The 22,906-nt window shown below is 49.1% G+C and overlaps 2 protein-coding genes across 7 annotated transcripts in view; one reads left to right on the top strand and one right to left on the bottom strand.

Moving 5' to 3' along the window:
• Positions 1–18,393, top strand: part of VIL1 (villin 1) — a 26,594-nt gene extending 8,201 nt beyond the window's left edge. Inside the window, exons 6-20 of the mRNA XM_060016118.1 lie at positions 67–177; positions 1,977–2,179; positions 2,294–2,372; positions 2,595–2,693; positions 3,440–3,593; positions 4,161–4,261; positions 4,353–4,490; positions 5,091–5,249; positions 6,255–6,434; positions 7,020–7,165; positions 7,822–7,966; positions 8,398–8,586; positions 10,144–10,212; positions 11,658–11,798; positions 17,314–18,393. Coding sequence (XP_059872101.1) covers positions 67–177; positions 1,977–2,179; positions 2,294–2,372; positions 2,595–2,693; positions 3,440–3,593; positions 4,161–4,261; positions 4,353–4,490; positions 5,091–5,249; positions 6,255–6,434; positions 7,020–7,165; positions 7,822–7,966; positions 8,398–8,586; positions 10,144–10,212; positions 11,658–11,798; positions 17,314–17,427 — 2,028 coding nt within the window. The 3' untranslated portion in view covers positions 17,428–18,393. The remainder of the gene's footprint in view (positions 1–66; positions 178–1,976; positions 2,180–2,293; positions 2,373–2,594; positions 2,694–3,439; positions 3,594–4,160; positions 4,262–4,352; positions 4,491–5,090; positions 5,250–6,254; positions 6,435–7,019; positions 7,166–7,821; positions 7,967–8,397; positions 8,587–10,143; positions 10,213–11,657; positions 11,799–17,313) is intronic.
• Positions 18,349–22,906, bottom strand: part of USP37 (ubiquitin specific peptidase 37) — a 90,305-nt gene continuing 85,747 nt past the window's right edge. For all 6 annotated transcript variants that reach the window (XM_060016114.1, XM_060016115.1, XM_060016116.1 and 3 more), the window contains one exon: positions 18,349–22,906. In XM_060016114.1, coding sequence (XP_059872097.1) covers positions 22,819–22,906 — 88 coding nt within the window. In that variant the 3' untranslated portion in view covers positions 18,349–22,818.

Genomic DNA, 22,906 nt, shown 5'->3' with positions numbered 1-22,906 from the left:
ATGATGGGTGATGAGGGTGATGGATGGGGTCTGAGTGGGGTCTGCGCCTGCCCCATGGCTCTCCAGGTGGAGATGTCCTGGAAGAGTTTCAACCGTGGGGATGTTTTCCTCCTGGACCTCGGGAAGCTTATCATCCAGTGGAACGGGCCAGAGAGTAACCGCATGGAGAGACTCAGGGTAACCCTGCTGGTGCACCACCCCTCCCCACAAATCCCACCCTGCCCCGACCTGCTCCTGCACCCAGCACCCAGCCTCCCTCCCAGTCAAACTCGCCAGACCGCTGCCACACCCCAAGCAGCCCCCATTTCCCCAGGCGTCTCTCCCCTGACTGTCCAGGTTACTGTGTTTGAAGGTGGATCTGAGTCTTCACGTGTATGGGGAGAGCTATGCATGTTGGAGTTCGCGTGTTTGTCCCCTGGCTGACCCACTCAGGCCTAATGAGTCCCTGCTGTGTGGCAGACCCTGTGCCAAGCATTGGGCATCTGGTGGTGAATGAAATGGGCAGCACCCTGCCCTGGCTCTGGCCTCCAGCTGGCTGTCCAGTGGGGAAGACAGACATGGAGGGCAATATTGGAGAAGTGAGGGGTGGGGAGTGTGGCGCTGGGGGTTCTGAGAGTTCTAAGAAGGCTTCTGGAGGGAGGCAGGAGAGAAGCGGCTGGCAGGGAACCTCCTAGCTCAGCCAGAGCACAAAATGAGGGCTTTGGGGGGCTTGGAGCAGAGGGTGGGTGGGTCTCATAGGACATGTTATGTGGTCAGAAGTCTGTGTCAGAGGGTTGAGTTTTGTTCTGAGTGTCCGGGAGGCCGTTGAAGGTCACCCTGACTTTATTTTTTTGCGGTACGTGGGCCTGTCACTGTTGTGGCCTCTCCCGTTGCGGAGCACAGACTCCGGACGCACAGGCTCAGCGGCCATGGCTCACGGGCCCAGCCGCTCCGCGGCATGTGGGATCTTCCCGGACCGAGGTACGAACCCGTGTCCCCTGCATCGGCAGGCGGACTCTCAACCACTGCGCCACCAGGGCAGCCCCACCCTGACTTTTGAGAAGCGAGAGCGGGTGGAGGGTTTGAGGGCACACAGGGAGCCCCTCTGGCTGTCTGGGTGAGGAGCATGGCTGGGAAGGTGGAATCACGGGACTTGCGTGTCAGATTGGGGGTGACGAGAGAGGGGCGAGGCAGACGTCAAAGGATGTGCTTTCTGTGGGGATGGATGGAGTCCCACTTCCTGAGATGGGAAAATCAAGAAGCAACAGAGCTGGGGAGAAAATCAAGAGTTCTGTTTGGGACATCTTAAAATGGGGTTATCATGGGAGTTGGAGAAATAGGATGAAAACAGAGGGCTGGGCAGGAGACAGATATGGACCTGAGTGCAGAAGCCTTGGGACTGGGAGAGAGGGCCTGGGGGGGAGTGGAGAGAGAAGGGGACCTGGGTGGAAAGGCCAGTAACTGAGTAGTAGATGTTGGGCAGAGGAGGGTAAGCGAGCCCTGTGTGTGAGTGTGTGTTTGGATATGTGTGTGAGCACGTGAGAGGCTGCTGTGTGTGTGTGTGAGTGTGGATGTTTGGGCGTATGTGTGAGCGCATACATGAGCCTCTGTGTGTGTGTGTGTGTGTGTGTGTGTGTGTGTGTGTGTGTGCATGGCTTTGGGGCAAAGAGACTGGGACTGTGATCTTCAGGGCTCGCCTCTCATGCAAAACTGTGAACATCACAAATTTCAAACAATGTCAAAAACGAAGGCCCAGCAAGTCCCCTCCGGACCCTCTCCTGCCCAAGAGGAAACCTGCTCTTCCTGGGGTTTTTGCCTGGTTTCCTCACATGCACCTAAAAAGCCTGGTCCCCCATCAAAAGGGAAGGGCCAGGCAGGTGCCTCCCCCTTGGGGCTGCTGTAGGGGGCTGGGCTCTCCAGGTGTGGTTTGGGGTGGCAGACACTGCCCTGTCCCCTGCCCCCCGCCAGCCTTCACGGGTCCCGGGGCCTCCCTGCAGGGCATGACCCTGGCCAAGGAGATCCGAGACCAGGAGCGGGGTGGACGCACCTACGTGGGCATAGTGGACGGGGAGGACGAGAAGGCCTCGCCGCAGTTGATGGAGATCATGAACCACGTGCTGGGCCAGCGGAAGGAGCTGAAGGCCGCCATGCCTGACACGGTGGTGGAGCCGGCACTCAAGGCCGCCCTCAAGTTGTACCAGTGAGTGCCCGGCTGCCTCTGGGCTCCTCTTGACCCTGGGGGACTTCCTGGGGGAAGATTCCCCAGGCGAGGGCCCGGGACCCCCCTTGTCTATGCTGCACTTTTGTCCTGCAGTGTGTCTGACTCAGGGGGAAACGTGGTGGTCAGAGAAGTCGCCACATGGCCGCTCACACAGGACCTGCTCAGTCACGAGGTGAGAGGGTCTGGAGGCCACCCCCAGACCCAACTCCCATCACCCCCCTGCCTGCCGCCTGCTCACTCTCCCCCAAGTAGGAGCGGCGCCAGGGGCCTGGGGCGGCTGTGAAGGAGAGGGTGGCGTGTGAGGGAAGGTGACCTCGTGTGCCTGCCGCTCCCCCAGCCCAGCACCGAGGGCGCCCTCAGGCTCTCACCCTGCGTCCTTCTCTCCCGCCTCCAGGACTGTTACATCTTGGACCAGGGGGGTCTGAAGGTCTACGTGTGGAAGGGGAAGAATGCCAATGCCCAGCAGAAGAGGGAAGCCATGAGCCAGGCACTGGTGGGCCTGGGCGTCAGGGAGGAGAACTTGGAGGAGAAGGCAGAGAAGCCGACTCCAGCAGGGAGAGGGCAGCGGGGTCAGGGCCAGGCACAGCCCCAGGCAGAGGCCAGGGAAGGCTCCGAGCCTGATTTAGCTCCAGGGGGTGTGAGTATCTGCTCTGCAGCCATCTTGGCGGGTCTCTGTACGCTGCATAGCCGACCACCCGGCAACCTGGGGGTCTCTGCAGAATGCGGGCTCCCACCTCCAGCTTGGCTGGGACAAGGGAGGGAGAAATGGAGGCTGGCCTTCCTACAGATGGGGGTTGGGTCAGCATGGGGCTGAGGCCAAGTCAGAGTTTGGGGTCCCTGTAGGAGTTAGAGTCAGTAATTCTAACTGGCTTGGGGTCAGTGTTGGATTGGGGGTGGGGTTCAAGGTTGGAGATGGAGGCTGGGATCAGGTTTGGGTCAGATTTGACCTTGGGGTTGGGGTCAGAAGTGGGTTTTGAGGTTAGTAGTGGATTCAGGGTTGAGGTCAGAGCTAGGTTGGAGGTGGTGTCGAGTTTGGAGTCTGGTCTGGCCTTGGGGTGGGGGTCAGAGCAGGGTTAGGTTTGGGGTCAGCTTGGGACTGTGGTAAGATTCTGGTTTGGGCTTGGGACCGGGGTAGATTAGTGGTTGGGTCTGGGTGGGGTTAGAGCCAGGCTTTGGCTTTCACTAGGGGGTGGGGACTGGGGGAGGGACACAGGCCCAGCCACCCCCTTCTCTTCCCAGAACTTTATCAAGGCGAAGCAGTACCCACCAAGCACGCAGGTGGTGGTGCAGAATGATGGGGCCGAGTCAGCCGTCTTTCAGCAGCTCTTCCAGAAGTGGACAGTGCCCAACCGGGCCTCAGGCCTGGGCAAAACCCATGCCGTGGGCTCCGTGGGTGAGGGTTGGCCCGAGGCAGGGTGGGACCAGAAGCCGGGAGCGGGACCCAGAGAGCACAGACCTGTCTCCTGCCCTCCTTCCTGAACACGCCTCTTGCATGTGCACTTTCACCCTGGCTCTGGACTCCCCAGGTGGGGTGGGGACACAAAGGGACTTGGAGAAACTCAAGAGTTGTCACAAAAAGGGAGCTGAGAACAGCCTGACTTTCATTTGGAGTGGGGTTGGGTCTCCCTGGAACCCAGAAAACTTTAGTCTCCCGGACAATATTTGCTGAGGGCAAGCTCCATGCCAGGCACCTGGGGGAGGAGAAAAGGGTTGTCCTTTCTCTGGCTGCTCTGGGAGGCCCCAGTGAAGCATGAGCCTTACTGGAGGGAGATATGGTTCTGTGTTATAACTCTGCCACTCTCTAGCTGCATGACCTTGGGTCAGCTACTGAATCTCTCTAACCTCAGTTTCCTCATCTGTAAAATGGGTCTAAGAATTGTAGCTTCCGCTCAGGGCTGTTGTGAGAACCTGGGGGAACTCAGCTGGTGACACTGGGTATCGTGATTCCCCCTCACTCCAGCTAGGGTGGAACAGGTGAAGTTTGATGCCACGTCCATGCACGTCCAGCCTCAGGTGGCTGCCCAGCAGAAGATGGTCGACGATGGGAGTGGGGAGGTGCAGGTATGGTGAGGGAGGAGGGTGGCCCGGGATGGGTGGGGAGGGGTTGGCAGAGCCTGTCCTGGACCTCACACTAGCCTGGTACCCGCCCCAGGTATGGCGCATTGAGGACCTAGAGCTGGTGCCTGTGGATTCCAAGTGGCTCGGCCACTTCTATGGGGGCGACTGCTACCTGCTGCTCTACACCTACCTCATTGGCGAGAAGAAGCACTACCTGCTCTACATCTGGCAGGTCAAGCCCCACCCCACCCTGTCCAGAGCAGAGCCAGCTCAGCTCCCCCTCCACTATACCCAGGCCAAGTGGCCATTGCGCCTGAATTGAATACCTCTGGTGATGGGGATTTTCACCCCTTTTCTATCTTGGAACTGCTTTGGCTGTGAGATCCCACTGACACTGAGTATCCCCATTCACAACCCTTTCCCCTTTTGATTCTCTGAGTCTCTCTTCCAACTCCCATTCCCTTCATCTGCTCTGACTGTGGGTTTCTCTGTCCAGATGTGAGGGAGCAGGGAGATGCTTGGGTGCTGGGGTTGAGTAGTGTGCTAGCCGTGGTGTTTCCCTGAGAAAGGCGCAGTAAGCGGGAGAGGAGGTTTGGGGTCAAGGTGGGTCAAGGGTGGACTGGGGCTGGAAAGAGATTAAGTGTGGGGCTGGGATCAGAACTGAGGTCTGAGTCAGGTGGGGATTTGGGATGTGTCCGGGGTGGGGTTTGGTGGGGAAGACAGTTGGTTTGGGGCTGGGCAGAATTGGGGATGGAGTTGTGGCTAAGGCTGGGGACGGAGTCAGAATCGGAGGCTGTCCTCATCCTACCCTTTCCATCCTGCTCATCCCCAGGGCAGCCAGGCCAGCCAGGATGAAATCACAGCCTCGGCCTATCAAGCGGTCATCCTGGACCAGCAGTACAACAATGAACCAGTCCAGATCCTGGTCCCGATGGGCAAGGAGTCACCTCACCTCATGTCCATCTTCAAAGGACGCATGGTGGTCTACCAGGTGTGGCTGCTGGACCGGGGTGCCTGGCAGTACCGGCAGCTGAGGCGGGGTGGGCCTCCAGGAGATGGGGAAGGGGACGTGGGGTGGGAGCGGGGCTAGGGTGAAGCCCATTCTCCCTAGGAGAGGACTGTTTGAGGCTCCATCATCTATGTCGAATGGTAATAGAAACAGTAATTCAGTATTTTTAAAAATCCGTTTGATAAACACTTAGCACATAACATACAAGTACTGTTTCTCTCTATACCCCTACTCCTTGGGCCCTCTCCATGAAAAAAGAAGTTATTGTGGCTGGATCTGCCTAACGATGGATCCGTCTAAAATGCACTGGCGCCTTCTGACATAATGAAATAGCCGTCTCTTGCATTCCTTTAAGCAATAATTTGGTTATTGAGCACTTACTAAGCATACAGCCCTCTGCAAAGCGCCAAGGGGGAGAAAAATGCCATGCTAATGCTGTTTACCATCTTGCTGGGCAACCAGTGAACCAACAGGCCAAGGCACTGTGTGCTTAAATGCCAGAAATATGTTGCATTCAAAGGGGAGCATGCATACAGTAATCAGGGAATAAGCATAGAGTCCATGATGGAAAGGGCGTTTGGAGGAGGTCTTGACATTGGGCTCAGAGTTGAAGAGCTCAGCAGAGGTAAGACGAGGGCATGCGATGCAGGGGCACAGCCAGGACAAAGGCCCAGAGGGAGGGCGCCGTGGGGAACAGTGAGAAACTGGCTATGCTACATGGAGGGTTTGGAGAGAGCTGAGAGTGACTCTGGAAAGGAAGTCTCCACCTTCAACATCAAGGACCGCGCTGAAAGCTGGGCTCTAGTCTGTAAGCCAGATGAAGGTTTCAGGCAGGCAAGCACCCGTGACCAAAGCAATGTTTTGGAAAGACTATAGTCTGGTGATTGTGTAGAGGACCAGGAGGGGCAGCAGACCCACCCAACCTCTGTCACCCCTCTAATCCTCCATCACCTTTACTAAGTTACTCCTGCCCCTCTCTCCCTGCAGGGAGGCACCTCTCGGGCTAGCAGCGTGGAGCCTGTGCCCTCCACACAGCTGTTCCAGGTCCGGGGGGCCAGCACCAACAACACCAAGGCCTTTGAGGTGCCAGCCCGGGCCGCCTCCCTCAACTCCAATGACGTCTTCATCCTCAAGACCCAGTCTTGCTGCTACCTGTGGTGTGGGAAGGTGTGTGCAGGGTCCAGCGGCCTCCCCCTCCCCGCGTACGTCTTGGCGGTCCCCCAGCCTCAGAGCAGCCTCCCCGTGTGGGTCAGGGCAGGGGCCTCTGGCCGGGTAGGTCCCGCTCTCAGGTCTCCCTGATGCCTCTAGCCCTGCCTCGCTCCTTCGCAGCGCTGGGTCTGGCCATCCTGATTCTCTGCCTCTGTGTCCGAGTAGGTCTCTCTCATTCCGTTTGTCTCTGGACACCCATGTCTGTCCCCATGTTGCTCTGTCTTAATGCCTTGGGCTCTCTCACTCTCCCCGCGCCTGTAGCTGCCTCCGCATTTATCTCTGTCAGGAGGACTCAGTCTCTTGGAGACTTCCTCCTGCCCAGTAGGAGTGCAGACTCTCTTGTCTCCTCTGCCATCCTTTGGAGCATCAAGAACAGAGGAGAGGTTGGGAGAACTGCCCCTGCCTGGGCCGTGTGTGTAGGTCCCTGATCCAGGAGAACCTCCCAGACCTGGGAGCTCTGGGCCAGTGAATGTGGTGGAAGGAGGGGGAGGCATGGCACTGGAGATGGGCTCCCCCAGCACAGCCGACCCCCCCTTTTCCCAGGGCTGTAGTGGGGACGAGCGGGAAATGGCCAAGATGGTTGCTGACACCATCTCCCGGACCGAGAAACAAGTGGTGGTGGAAGGGCAGGAGCCGGCCAACTTCTGGATGGCCCTGGGCGGGAAGGCCCCCTATGCCAGCACCAAGAGGTAACTCCCAGGTCCCTTGACCGCCAGCTCACTTTGCAAGGCTGGAGAGCCTCCCGGCATCTCCACCCGCATGGCCCAGAGCCTGCAGCAGGTATGGATTGAGAACTCTGTGTGCCAGGCTCTCAGGGCTGCCAGGTGAGTAAGGGGCAGCCCAGGCCCTTGGAGCCTCTCAGGCACTGGGGCTGTGTCTGTGCTGCTTACCATGGAATGTCGGGGGCCTGGTGGGGGTATTTCCACAGCCATAGGAGGCAGCTCAAAGAGAGGCGCAGGGCTATAGGTGTGCCCTTTGGGAAGAAGATGCCAGGGTCCCAGCAGCTCCTGTCCTTCCATGCTGCCACAGGACCCAGATGCTGAGGAACACAAGCTGTAAACCCTCTTTTTCTAAAGAAGGTCCATGATCCACTATTCCCAGTTCAAAAGCAAAAGGGCATGTACTACAGTAGCAGCAGGAGGAATAGAGGGAAGATATCAGGAAGAACTTCCTAACAGGACTATAGAAGAGCCACTGAAATGTATGTCCTGGAAGATTGGTGGGAATTTCTCCCTTGGAGAGCTCCTGGACTCTTGGGAGGACACGGGAACTTTTGTGAGATCAGAAGAAAGAGCCTTTTCCTAGGAGACAGGCTTTCCAACGTGATCTCCTCTCCACCTTGCAGGCTGCAGGAGGAAACCCTGGTGATCACTCCTCGGCTCTTTGAATGTTCCAACCAGACCGGGCGCTTCCTGGCCACAGAGATCCCTGACTTCAATCAGGATGACTTGGAAGAGGATGATGTGTTCCTGCTAGATGTCTGGGACCAGGTAGGTTTGAGGTCTGGGGACCTCCCTTCCCACCACCTCAGTCCCCAGAGCCAAGAAATAGTGGCTTTAGGGATGGGTAAGGTTTGACGTTTCCTTGACCCCCAGATACGTTCTTCCTGGGAGTGGTGTTATGAGCCCAAGAAAGAAGAAGGCAAGTAGAGAGGAACATGCCTGGAGGGACTGCAGGGCAGGATGTATTCTTCTCCCAAAGTCCAGTTCATTTCATGAGGCAGAGGAGTGTTTTTGAGGGTCTTAGGCTCTGGAGAGGCTGGGAGTCACACATCTGCAGAATATCTAAGTAGAGGGCATCTGTCCAACCTCCATTTTCGAGGCCTGATGGGGCCTGCCCAAGGCCAGGGGCCACTTCTGGACATCTGAGCCTGGGGGAGCCGAGGGAGGACAGGAAGGACTGACTCTGGGATGCTCCACAGGTCTTTTTCTGGATTGGAAAGAATGCCAATGAGGCCGAGAAGAAAGCCGCAGCCACCACGGTGCAGGAATACCTCAAGACCCACCCCAGCGGCCGGGACCCGGAGACCCCCATCATTGTGGTGAAGCAAGGACACGAGCCCCCCACATTCACGGGCTGGTTCCTGGCTTGGGATCCCTTCAAGTGGAGTGTGAGTGTCCCCAGCCCACCTGCTCCTTCCAGCCCAGTGCATCCTTCATGGCACACCGAGGGCAGGGTGGACTCCTGGCTTTTCTGTTCATTGTGATGGACGACCTGTGATATATCTGTCAAGGGGTTTGAGGAGACTTAGAATAAACAGTAAGGCTGCAGCAAGACCATTAAGGCCCCTGGTGAGGGAGAAGAAAGGAAATCTATCAAAAACCTAGGCTAATGACAGTGTCTTGCTTGTGCACTAGATTTAGCTCAAAGCTCTTGGACATTATTGGTAAGAGCTGTACTGATTATTTAAATGTAAATTAATTAAAATTTGCATTTAAATTGATTAAAGAATTGATTTCTTTAAAATTAAAGAATTGATTTCTCACTAAATTAATGAATTAAAGAAGTAAAATTAAGGAACTGATTTCTCAATAGTCACATGTGGCGGGTGGGTACCATATTGGACAGCACAGAAAAAGAACATTTCCATCATCATTGCAGAAACGTCCAGGGCACAGCATTGGTGGGTCCTCTGAACATGTCAGTTCTAAAGGAAAGTGTCTAAAGACGGATGTCTCCTGGCACTAAATTCTAAGCAAAATGGGTCCTATACGTGGTCCTTACCTGAGGGACAGTGAATCAGATTTCCACAGGATTTTCTAAACTGGTCTCAGATAGAAGCAGAGGGCAGCTCCTCAAAACGGAACCCTAGTGAATGTTCTCTAAAGGACGGAGGAAGGCTAAGGTAGAATGAATGTTGGCCTGGTGGCTTTGGGTACTTGAAATTGACGCAACAGATGAGATTAGGGAAACAAAGCTTAGATTAATTTCCTCAAATGTGTTTAAACAAATTCAGTGTTTGATGAGCTAAGTTTAGTCTTGATGATGGATTCAAACAAATCCCAAGGCGGCACACCTAGATGCCAGAACTTCTCAAATCCAGGTCAGTGTCCCAAGTCAACAACGCTGGCAGGTCTTCCCCCACCTCAAGTCTGTGTGGCGTCTCTCTCAGACTCATTCATTCACTCACTCAGTCATTTATTCATTCACTCATTCATTCAGTCAGCAGAACTGGAGCTCATAATGCAGCACGCTTGCTGCCAGGCCCTGGGGATGTGGAGATGGGGTTCCCCATGGAGCCAAGGTCCTCTCTACTCCCTTCACTCCTCCACGGTAGGGTCCCCTCCAAGCTCTGAGAGGAGCCCCTCCAGGGTTCTCCAGGACCCCTCAGTCCCCCAGAGCCTACAGTGTGGGCAGGGGTCTCAAGACTGTGTGCGGCTCCTTAGACCCTGAGAGTGGGGAAAAATCGTACTTTCCATCTGCATGTTGGGCCAAGCAGGGCAAATAGCCCCCTGCCCCAGCCTGTTACCTGTCAGCCCTTCGTGCTCATCCTTACCATCCAACCTCCTTTTTCAGGGACGTCCTCCAGCCTCCCCCTGAGCTCCCTCATCTCCTTCTTACCCCCAGGCCCTAGGCCAGTCTTCATTCAAAGCCTGAAGGAAAATGTTCTTCCATCTCCTCTGCTGAGACCGAGGTCTAATTTGTTACTTACTTTACATGCATGCAGAACGCCAAATCCTATGAGGCCCTGAAGGCGGAGCTTGGAAACTCTGGGAACTGGGGCCAGATCACTGCTGTGAGTACGGGGCAGTTGGCGGTAGCCATTGACAATGGTCAGACCAGTGAGAGCTGAGAAAACTCCCCGGAAGATGCCAGGGTCCTCTGCTTCCTTTCCATTGTTCCCTCCCACTTCTCCTAGAGGTTCTTCTTGCTGTTTAACTTCAATGCCTCTAGCTGTTTTGTCTCCTCCATTCCCTAGTGAAATGGTTCCCAAATTTTATCATGCTTAAGAGTCTGGGTGATGGGGAACTAGGGGATGGGGGAAGCTTATTAAAATGCAGATTCCAAGGTCCCACTTCCCGAAATTCTGGTTTGTAGAGTTGGGCTGAGACCCAGTAATATGTGTATTTTTCACAAAGGGCCCAGGTAATTCGAGGCAGTTAGTCCGCAGATTACACTTGGGGAAATAGTGATTTCTCTACTATATCACCCTGGGGATCCCTTCTCTGGGTAGAATAACCTTTTCCTTCGATGTTTCAGTTAGTTCATGGAAATGTGTTCCGCCTACAGGCCTAGGATGTGGAAATATGAAATCAAAGAAGTTCACAGGCCTGTAGGGGAAACAAGACCAAGCAGACTCTGCAGAAGTGTGTCCAGAGCATGAGAGCAATTTCCCAAGCACGCTGGGTTATCAGCAGATAACACGTGTGGCCCCTCAGCCTCACCCGCAGGCTGGGAACCCTGTGGCACTCAATAAACCCTTCTTGGTTGACGAATGGTGCAGGCAGGAAAGCATAGATAGATAGGTCAAGGCTAAGTGAATTTACGGATGACGGTTTCACAACAGATAAGAGAAAGAGGGTCATAAATGTCCAAGGTAGACCTCGAACATTAGGGTAGCCATGGAGGAGTTCATAAGTCATAGAACAAAACAGTCATCTTACATCAACTGGCTTTGGCTGAATACAATCCGCCAAGCTTTAGCTCATGGGTCCTGTCCAAAGTGCCATGTTTTTATGAGTGTGTGTGTATGTGCGTGTGGACAGTGGGAGGCACGGGTCATGGAAGCCTTCTTCTTCTTCTTTTTTTTTTTTTTGGCCACACCGCAAGGCTTATGGGATCTTAGTTCCCTGACCAGGGATTGAACCCGGGCTCTTGGCAGTGAAAGCGCCGAGTGCTAACCATTGGACCGCCAGGGAATTCCCATGGAGGGCTTCTTTTTTTTTTTTTTTTTGCAGTACGCGGGCCTCTCGCTGTTGTGGCCTCTCCCGTTGCGGAGCACAGGCTCCGGACACGCAGGCTCAGCGGCCATGGCTCACGGGCCCAGCCGGTCCGCGGCATGTGGGATCTTCCCGGACTGGGGCACGAACCCGCGTCCCCTGCATTGGCCACCAGGGAAGCCCCCATGGAGGGCTTTTTGAAGGAGGTCCCCTAGGGTCAGTGTTGACTTCAGAGAAAAAGGCAGCCTGGGAGGCAGCCACAAACCAGCTGAACTAACAGTGTTCTCCTTTTCTTCCCTAGGAGATCACAAACCCTAAACTAGACGTGTTCAACGCTAACATCAATATCAGTTCTGGGCCTCTACCCATCTTTCCCCTGGAGCAGCTGGCAAACAAGCCTGTGGAGGAGCTTCCCGAGGGCGTGGATCCCAGCAGGAGGGAGGTGGGTCAGACTCTGAGAAGGAGGACGAATCTGATTTAGTGAGAGATTTCCTCCTGAAAGGTGAACAGCAGTTATTCAGGCAGAGTGGCTTACTCTTGGAGAAGGGAACAGTATACACGAAGCCCAGAAGTAGGAAGTAAACACAGCTCGGGCGAAAGGACGAGGCGGCCAGAGCGGTGGGGTGGGTGGAGCTGGGGAGGGGTGGCTGATAGGGGGGCAGGGGACTGGGCAGTGCCTTCTACTCCAGGCTAGGGGTGGGCGGTGTCCATTCTAAAAGTCAAGGGGAACCATTATGGTGAAGCAGGGGAGTGGCAGTCAGGTTTACGCTTTTCGAAGACCACTCTAGTTGCTCAGTGAAGAATGGACTGGAAGGTGGCCAAAGCAGCGGCCACAAGTCAGGCTGAGAGGTAGACGGGGGCCTGGAATAGACGGTGGCAGGTGGAGATGGGGGTGAGTGGAGGGAAGGAGAAGGTTTAGGGAAATATTTCGGCGCTTAAGTCAACGACACTTGGTGACGACCGGATAAAGGTTGTGAGAGGGGAAAGATGTGTCATTTTCTGAGATAAAAATCCTGGGTCGGACGCAGCTTAGAAGGGGACAGTCATGAGTTTAGTGGCAGCCATGTCGTTTGCAGCACCCAGGAGACATCCTGGTTGAAATACATGTTTGGTATTTGGGCTGGCAATTCAGAGGAGCACCGGGGAGGAGACTCATTGGCACAGGGTCCATCAGGTAGCTGCAGCTGCTGTCTGTGTGGACCACTTGTGGGAGAGAGTTTGGCAAGAAGGGCTTGTTTAAAAAACACATTTCTGGACTTCCCTGGTGGTCCAGTGGTTAAGACTTTGTGCTTCCACTGCACGGGGCACAAGTTTGATCCCTGGTGAGGGAAGTTCCGCATGCCATGCGGTGAGGCCAAAAAGAAGAAGAAAACAAAACCCACATTTCTAGTGTTCATTCCCACTTCATGAAGGTCTAAAATAGACTGCAAATCTAGCCTGAGAGGGTACTGAGAGAAGAGAAAATTTACTCTGTGTGTAATAAACCATAAAGAAGTCTTAGAGATAAATTAATGAATCTACAGAAGTAAGATGACTATTTTCTCCAGGAACATCTGTTACGGGTTTGGGCCTGATATATGCATAAGTGTATTGTTTCCAGAACATTGCATCCTGCCCATCACCTTTAGAACCCTTTTATGCATTCTCTCCCACATCCACCCATGTGTCCTCACTGTAAAATTGGGATGATCCCAATATCATATAATATTATTATTCATAATAATGTTACAAATATTATTATTTGCCCAGCCCCTGGTACATAGGAAGTGCTCTATACTTGTAGGCTGTTATTATCATTGTTCTGCACCTGAGAAAACTCAGACCCAGAGCGGGGAAGTGACTTGCCTAATGTGATGTAACTAGTCAGTAGCAAAGTCAGAGCAAGAATCAGGTCTTCTGAGTCCCGCTGTTACTGTCATATCATGTAGCACAGAAAAAGTATTTCTAAAGGGAAGGGCAGCCAACATTATTGAACCAGGTGATTAAAAGGGGGCTAAATATTGACAATATATTTTGTTGGTAAGGCTGTGGAGAAACATATATTATTCTGTTGGTGTGAGGGCAGAATGTTACAACCCCTGTAGAGGGGAATTGTGCAATATCTAACAAAGTTAAATATGCATTTTCCTATTTTAAAACATGGAAGCTAAGTAGATCACTAATTTTGAATATAACAAACAGAATCAAGACAACCCTGCCATGGTAGAAGCAGTCTAAAAAGTCTTAGATTCTGGGCTTCCCTGGTGGCGCAGTAGTTGAGAGTCCGCCTGCCGATGCAGGGGACACGGGTTTGTGCCCTGGTCCGGGAAGATCCCACATGCTGCGGAGCGGCTGGGCCCGTGAGCCATGGCCACTGAGCCTGCGCGTCCGGAGCCTGTGCTCCGCAATGGGAGAGGCCACAACAGTGAGAGGCCCGCGTACCGCAAAAAAAAAAAAAAAAAAAAAAAGTCTTAGAATCTTTTTAAAAAATCAGTTGCTGCTGATTTCTTTTTTAAATTGTGGGAGTAGTGTGGATTCTTGCAGCAGAGCTGTGGGCTCCATGCCAAGTGGGGAGAGTGGACAAGCTCTCTGGCTGCTCCAGACGTAGAGGCAGTAGCCATGGGGTAATCTGTTTGAGTACCAATGAGTAAACCACAGAGAGGCGGATGTGGGCATGGGTGAGGCCAGTAATCAGCTGGTAGGACCGCAGGGTTCAAGAACAGGACCAGTGGAAAGATACGAGTCCACTGGGATGGGCAGTCCCTGCCCTCTAGCCTGGGGGTCAGAGTCCAAAAGTCTCAACCAAGCTGCGGAGCCAGCTTGGGTGGGACAGAGAGAGGGCACCTAAAGCACTTGCAGACCATCAAGGCCACAGCTGTGAGGGACCTTCTTCCAAAACAAGGTGCTCCACTGCCCTGCCTGGGGGAGTGGGGAGGCCTCCCAGGAGCCTTGAGCCAAAAATGCCCAGAGGTGGGATGACAGGTTAGAAAACTGGGGCTTCAGATACACCTGAGCTTGAAATCCATCTACATGTGTTTACCAAGAAGCTGTTCAGTTCAGGGCTCTCTGAGGGAGTCACAAAAGCATTCTCCAGGGCAATCCTACATAGCAGAACAGTCCGGATTGAAAAGAAACCCGTTGCTCTCACCCCGACTCTGTCCCCTTCTGGTGCCTGGGGAGCAGAGATGGAGGTGGGAGATGCTCTTTTCTAACAATTTGAATTTGGGGTTCTTACTTGAGTATGCCTTGAGGATACTGGCCAGCTCCCAGAAGTTTCACTACTGTATCATGTTTGAACTGGGAGCAGAGGTCATTTCAGTCTTATGGCTGAAGAGAACCAAGGTCTAGAAAGGTGACTCCCAGTCATGATTTTCAAACCAAGAGTGAAAAGGTAGAATTTCGCTAATCATCTAGATTATCCACAGGATGAGAGAAGCTGGTACATGTCATTTACCCAAATATTTTGTTTTCCACTCAATAGCTAGGCAAAATTTGACTCTAAATTTGTTTCGTGGCTTTCCTAGCTTCTTTTCTTAGCATCTTTCCCCTCACCTCAGTTGTACCCCTGCTGCTACCTGCCACCATCTCTAAGCAAAACCTGTTCCCACAAAATAATGGCTGATGCATTCACAGTGGAATATAGAAGCCTGGTGAGGTTTAACCAGGAACATGTTGCCTTTTAACTAGGAACAAACCTAGAAGCCAAGAGAGATGAAGATAACTATAATGGTAAAATTCAGTCACCCGTGAGCTCAGTAGTATTACTTTGCCGGTCTGGGAGGGAAAGATGACCTTTACAGGATCCCTGAAATCACTCAGGAAAGGGGGTGAGTGTGGTGCTGTGGAGCATGTATTGGGATCAGATGACCTTAACTTTCTTTTTTCCCCCTTTTTTTAAAATTATGGTGAAATATACATAATATAGAGTTTACCATCTTAGCCATTTTTAAGTGTACAGCTCAGTGGCATTAATAAGCACATTCACGTCACTGTGCAACCATCAACCCTGCCCATCTCCAGAACTTTTTCATCTTCCCAAACTGAAACTCGGCACCCATTAAACAACTCCCCCATCACCACTCCTCCCCCAGCCCCTGGCACCCACCATTCTGCTTTCTGTCTCTGTGGGTTTGGCTCCTCTAGGAGCTGCATGGGAGTGGGCTCATACAGCATGTGTCTTTATGTGACGGGCTTATTTCACTCAGCACAGTATCCTCAAGGTTCATCCATGTTGTAGCAGGTGTCAGAATTTCCTTCTTTTTTAAGGTTGAATAATGTTCTGTTGTATTTACATACCACTTTTTGCTTATCTATTCATCTGTCAATGAACATTTGGGTTACCTCCACATTTTAGCCATTGGGAATAATGCTGCTATGAACATGGGTGTACAAATCTCTCTTCAAGATCCTGCTTTCAATTCCTTTGGGTATATACAGAGAAGCAGATTGCTGGGTCATATGGTAATTCTTGAGGCATACCATACCGTTTTCCATAGTGGTTCCCAGCAATGCTCAAGGGTTCCAGTTTCTCTACATTCCTGCCAACACTACCGTTTTGTTTTTGTTTTTGTTTCGTAATAGCCATCCTAGTGACCATGAAGTAGTACCGCATTGCAGTTTTGGTTTTTGTTTCCCTAATGATTAGTGATGTTGAGTGTCTTTGCATGTGCTTATTGGCCATCTGTATGTTGTCTTTGGAGAAATGTCTAATTAAGTCCTTGCCCATTTAAAAAAAAATTAATTAATTTATTTTTGGCTGCATCATCAGAAAATAGTTGCAAGTCATCAGATATATGACTTGCAACTATTTTCTTCCATCTGTGTGTAGTCTTTTTTTTCCCCCAGGCATGTTTGTTTATTTATTTATTTATTTGCTGCACTGCACGCCATGTGGGATCCTGGTTCCCCAACCAGGGATCGAACCCGTGCCCCATGTGTTGGGAGCGCAGAGTCTTAACCACTGGACCAGCAGGGAAGTCCCTGTGTGTCGTCTTTTGATGCATAAAATTTAATTTTCATGAAGTCCACTTTTTTTTTCTTTTGTTGTCTGTGCCTTTGGAGTCACATCTAAGAAATCACTTCCAAATTCAATGTCATGAAGCTTTTTTTAAAAAAATAAATTTAGTTACTGGGCTTCCCTGGTGGCACAGTGGTTGAGAGTCCGCCTGTCGATGCAGGGGACACGGGTTTGTGCCCCGGTCCGGGAAGATCCCACATGCCGCGGAGCAGCTGGGCCCGTGAGCCATGGCCGCTGAGCCTGCGCATCCGGAGCCTGTGCTCCGCAACGGGAGAGGCCACAACAGTGAGAGGCCCGCGTATCGCAAAAACAAAAAAAATTTAGTTATTTATTTTTGGCTGCGTTGGGTCTTCGTTGCTGCATGCAGGCTTTCTCTAGTTGCGGCCAGCGGGGGCTGTTCTTCGTTGCGGTGCGCGAGCTTCTCATTGTGGTGGCCTCTCCTGTTGTGGAGCACAGGCTCTAGGCGCGCGGGCTTCAGTAGTTGTGGCTCTCGGGCTCAGTAGTTGTGGCACATGGGCTTAGTTGTTCCACGGCATGTGGTATCTTCCTGGACCAGGGCTCGAACCCGTGTCCCCTGCACTGGCAGGCAGATTCTCAACCACCAGAGAAGCCCTCTCCCATTTTTATAGAGAGGAAAACTAAGACCTAGAAAGAGAAGCAACATTTTAACCAAGCTAAGTCAAATGTGGTAATTCTTATTTCAGGGTTAGTGTGAACTTGACCCTGGTCAAAAGAAAAGGAGCTCTATCTGCCTCATGTTGTTACCGTCCTTTTCCATTATGTTCCAAATTCAGGGATCAAATCTCTTGGACCTCAAAATGCCACCTCCCCGCTTCCCATCCCTTTCCTGGCTCTCACATTGACTGTTTTTGCTCATTTGTCTGTACACACCTATATGACTCAACAAGTCAAACTCTGGCAAGAATGTGACCTTTGCCCTCTGGTTCCTCTCCTCTTCTAGGAGCACCTGTCTGTTGAGGATTTCACCAAGGCCTTGGGGATGACTCCTGCTGCCTTCTCTGCTCTGCCTCGATGGAAACAACAAAACCTCAAGAAAGAAAAAGGACTATTTTGAGAAGCAAGGGTAGCTGTGGTTTAAAGCAGTACCCTACCCCGTTTGCAGAGCTTCATTTTATTATTACTGGTATTAGTCCTATATTAATGGAAGTGAAAATTTACAGTTGTACCTGTGAGCAGCAGTCTGTGGCAATGCCACTTCTGTTTAGTAATCTACCTATTCCTCCAGAAAGATGATTCCTCCATAAGGAGCCTGTGGTGCCAATTTCAGCTCTGAAGAAGGTGGTTGCATTTTTTTTTTTATCCTGGGTGTTGCATTACTTTTAAACCATCCTGTTCTAGAGCTTTCCCTTCTTAGAAGAGCAGCCCAACACTTCATGGAAGAGCCTTCCCTAGGCTTTTATCGTGACTCATTTTTAATTATGGCAGGTGGGCTTAAGCATTTTGCAGTTTTGTATCTTTCCGAGAGCAATGGCTTTTCCTTTTCACATATACTTTTCTTACTGCCTTCCTCAGGTGATGTTAAAGGGACCCATTCTTTGAAAGAGCTGAATGGCCCAGGTGATGGCCCTATTTAGGAGGTTTCAAAATACTCACTAACCAGTACCCAGCGAGAGCAACATACCCACTAGGCCTAGGCTTGAGGCCTAACAGCAAGTATGAAATGCAAATGCTATCTCACCCCCCTCTCTGGTACTCTTAATAATAAGGCAAAGGAAGAGCACAGTTAAGGCCCATGCTGGGTTTAGAACTGTTATCCAGAACCTCTGCAAAGCTTCACAGGCTCCTCAGATGAAATCCACCGGACGCTGGTGCTGACTCAGCCATACCTGGTTTCCCATCTCATTCCCTTTAAGGTGTAACAGTGCGCTTGAAAGTCCAAGTCAGAAGGCCAACAGAAGGTGATTTCCACAACTTCAACAACTGGTTAAGTGTCTGCAAGAATATGTCCTTTTCAGAAATAACAGTTGAACCAACACAAGGTTAATAAAGGCTTTAATTTCACACACAAAAAACTCTATGCATAATTTAAAAAGGAAACAAAAACCGTACAGGGTACAGAGGAACAGTTCTGCTAAAACACAGATAAAGTGCCGCTCCATACAAAACAACATAAAGAATCAGAATCAAAAGTCACTCTGAACACAAAGAAAGAAAATCACCTCACAAATAATGTGGCCAAAGCTGCCAGCAAACCTAGTAGTGGCTCAACTAGGCAAAGTGTAGGAAGCTTACTTCTGTTCTCCTCTCCGTAGCATAAATAAACAACACTGACAATAGGCCAGAGAAGATGGGGATGGAAGGAAAAGAGAGGGAGGGAAACCTAAAGACGAGAGGTGTGTACAACCACTGTGTCTCACTCTTCCACCCATTCTGTTCTTGAAACAGCCCACTTCAGATGACTGCTCTTCTGTTTTGGCATTGGACCTAACGAACTCCAGTCCTGATGCAGACCTTCATCCACTCTATTCTGACACCAGTGGACACGTCTCTACTGCAAACCTCTGCACTTTAAGTCCAAATTACTGAAATCAACTGCTTGTATTCATACTGGCACATTTTTTATTAAAAACTTCAAAACCTCAGACACATAGTACACATGGAAAGGAAAACACTAATTGTGTGTAAATATGCTACAACAAAAGAGACTGCCTGAAGTTTAGTAATCAAAGCATGCCATAAAGAAGTCAGTGGTCGTGGTGAGACACCACAAAAGAAACCTGTCACGAAACTCTCAAGGCCTAACAAACTATAGTTTTCCAATAAAATAAATATATATCTTTTTTCAGATGTTAATAAGACATTGATAGAGACAAAATTAGAATTTTGAAGTAATGCACTAGAAAGATGTTAGAGGGCAGAAATCTGTTTAGTTTTTGTACACACTTAAAGAGCATTACTCGGTGTAAAGCAAGATGGGGAGGAGGAAAAAGATGTTTCTGTTTTGGGGGGGGACACTTTTATGTGACTTGCATCTAGTACTGGGTGTTGATTTTTCTAAAAATCTCCAGGTATACACAAGATCCACATGTACTTGGAGATCCAGCTCTGTTTGCCTGATTTAAAACAAAAGGGCAAAAATGGCTGGATGACTAAGAGCATCCACTGTAGTCGATTTAGACAGAGAAGAAAGAGGAAAAAGGGTAATATTTTTATTTGTTTTAATATTATCTGTTCAGTAGATCACAAATGAGTTTACAAACTACCTTTTTCTCCTGTATGTTTTCAACACCCATGCTCTCTCTACACTCAGAATGCTCCACTACATATGAGATACTGCCAAGAATCTCTTTAATTTAGGTGTTTCCGAATAATTTTCATTATACAACTAGCTATACATGTGTAGAGCTATATTTATAGAGTTACATAATGGTAACTGCAATATGGAAGAATAGGTAAATTCATGAATTCACTTGCTGAGGTTTTAATTCTTAAAGTTTCTCTTTTAGAAGGATTTTACACTTGATCAAGGAGAGAAATAAAGAAATGTCTAGTCTAGTATTTGCCTCCCAGAGTTAATAAACTGATCTTTAAGCATCACTGCATGCTTCTTAAGATGTAAACACATGTACATTTGTTATTGAGCCATTAAGTTAGGCCTGAAATTAACAGACCATGGCAAGTAAACAAGTAGCTCTTGGAATCAAAATATAAATAGAAGAATAATTCATGGACTTGCTTCTTATTCTATCTTGCTGAAACAGAACTTCTGAGTCTGTACACATAAATATATTCCCTACAAAACAGAATCTATCTCCTTATAGGCCTAAATTATAGTCAGGGCTTCTAAAGTGATAGCAGCACCTGGCACATGCAACTTTCCAATCCTCTGTAATAATATTAGGTGATAATAATCAACAAGTTTTAGTTTAGCTTTCCCTTCCAAAAAATTCCAATTAAGATCAGTTGTGTGTAGAACTAAGAACTGTCAAGTTCCAATTCAAAGTCATTTAAAGTAACATATTTGGTATTTTCAATAGGAATATTAGTTATTGTGCAAGCTGCCTGGAACTGAAGCTCTCTGTCCCTATCTAACTTGTCCCTTTCAGGCACCAACATGCCAAATGCCCCATTCCCCAATTCTGAGCAAACTGCACAAAAAATATTATCTACTTGTAATTTTTAAATATATACAGTCAGCTGAAAAAAACAACAAACTCCATCAACATGGTCCAGCTGAACTCTCCACGTATAGTCATTAATCCTTCACTGAACCAAAATGAGAAAGTAACTCTGTAGTGAAAGGGGTAATAGTTGAAGGAGTGAAGGGAGAGAGGAAGGCTGACCAGGCCAAAACAATGGACAGACGTCAAGGAAATTTCAAGTCCCAAACTTGCAAGTATATGAGCAGTGACATAATTCATCTACTTTTTTCAACTAATAATTCCTGCCTAAGACATGAAGAGCAAATCAAATTAGGTTCAAGCCAAGTGTACTTCTAAACCATACACACACACAAGCTATGAAAAGCAAGTCAAACGAGGGTACTTCATGGGCAACCTAGGTTTATGGCATTACATCTATTTGTTTAAATGCCCTAAATGCACCCACTCATGTCAAATCATCCCAATCATTTTTAACAGCATCTCTCAAAAGCTCTCAAATACAGACACAGAGAAGTAATAAACAGCTAAAGAATTTGATTATCACTTCACTCACATATGAGAAAACCAGTTATTTCCAAGAAAAAAATAAAATGGCTCCCCAGTGGAAATAAACAAAAATTTTAAAGCTAGTTTTTTAAACAAGTATTTTCCTCTGCTCTATACTACTCCTGCATATCCTACCACCGTACCACTTTGGAAGGTTCACTACCTTAACAGGTAGGTAAATGGTAGGAGACAAAGCTTTTATCAGTAGTTAAGCAAAAGTGCTGGGGCCATTTACAATTCAAAGATTCAATATTTTAGAATAGGTTACTATGTCAGAACACATCCAAGTTTCAAGAGTAGGGCTGGAGCTCTCTTAAGGCAATCTTCCAGAAAAAATGTTACATCTTCTGTGATGCTGGACTTAAAAATGAAAGAAAATGTTGAAGGTTTCATTTTGCTATACTTAACTCTGTGTGATCCTAATGATTCCAGGGCTCACAAAATTATTTTAGGAACAAAATTCTACTCTCAAACTCATTCTTTATATGGTTTCACAAGCTGCTTAACCAAGCTGGTTATGTCAGCTGAGTGACTAACATAGCACTTAATGTTGAGCCCATTTAACCTCAACTCAAAGCACCTAAAAAGTAAGATAATTATGCACCTTTGTTATTTGTTAGTTCTTGGAATTACTTAAACCAATGATATTTTAATTCTCATCCTGTTTTAAGGGCAAAGCCAGACAGCAAATGGTTATATGTTTAAGCTTTATCCTATAGCTCATGTGCTTAATTTCACCCTTGAAGCAGGGCTTTCAGCTTAGTGGTCCAGAGTTTCAGCTTTAACACAAGAATACTCCTCCTGACCTCACTATGTATGGGAGACAGAGATGCTAGCATTCTTCATATTCTCTAGGTAATCTTGTAGGGGAGTCCCAATTGGGACAACATCACTTTCCTACCTCTTAAAGTTTTGGCTGCAGTCTGTTAGGGTAATGCTTGCTCCATGGAAGAATGACACAGAAGAAAAATAAAAGATTCTATCTTCACCATGGTAATAATATAGATGATATACAATGAAAATACTGTGTGAAGGAATCTCTTTAAAGAAAATACAAAGTGTACAATGAATACCAAATGTGGGAACATAACACATTCCAAAGCACCAACAATCCATTTCTTGGGACTGCATGTAAACAGCAAAAGCATTACGAATCCATGAAATAATTTTTTTAAAAAAGCTCCTCAAGTCAGGTGGCAGAAATGTCCCTCCTTTGTCAGGAGGACAAACTGTCATTAGTGTAACATGGAGAGCTGGCTTTCCAGTGAACTTTACTAATAGGAAACACACATGAAAGATTACAAACGTGAGTGAAACTACTCAAGGAACATAAAAGCTAAATGCCAAATGATATGTATATCTTCACACATTTTTCAGGTGAATGGACTCTTTGACAACTTCATTTAGTTTCCAAACTGCTGTGCTATTAATTCTGAGCAGGCATACTCTGGTGGGCTATCCTAACTCTTTAAGGCTCCATTCATTCCACATATATGTGTGTGTGTGTATGTACATATATATATATTTACAACATGTATTCCTAAGACAAAAGGAAGTGCCACTCTTGTAGGAGAAAAAAAGGATAATCAGCTACAGATGTGAGACCAAAGTTTCCATAAAACAATTAATATGGAGCGTTCTGCAGAATTGCAATTTTCGTCTTTTGGTTTGGCCCTGAGCTGTTTGTTGCTCCCGCATCAAGTAGAGTTCTAAATTCTCCTCGGGCAGAGGAAAGAGAAGTGGGTGGCAGTAAGAGAGAATATGCAGTGCACACTGCCAACCCAGGAGTTTGTTCCTCATGAAGCCTGACGAGTGGTCTTTCCCACTTCCATGCTAAGTGCCTGAGAGGTCTTTTCTGTTTCCAGCAGCTCATCAAAGATCTCC

The sequence above is a fragment of the Delphinus delphis genome, chromosome 7 (assembly GCF_949987515.2).
Source record: "Delphinus delphis chromosome 7, mDelDel1.2, whole genome shotgun sequence".
Classification (NCBI taxonomy): Eukaryota; Metazoa; Chordata; class Mammalia; order Artiodactyla; family Delphinidae; genus Delphinus; species Delphinus delphis.
Note: the sequence above shows the minus strand (reverse complement) of the source record. Positions and strands in the feature narration are given on the sequence as shown.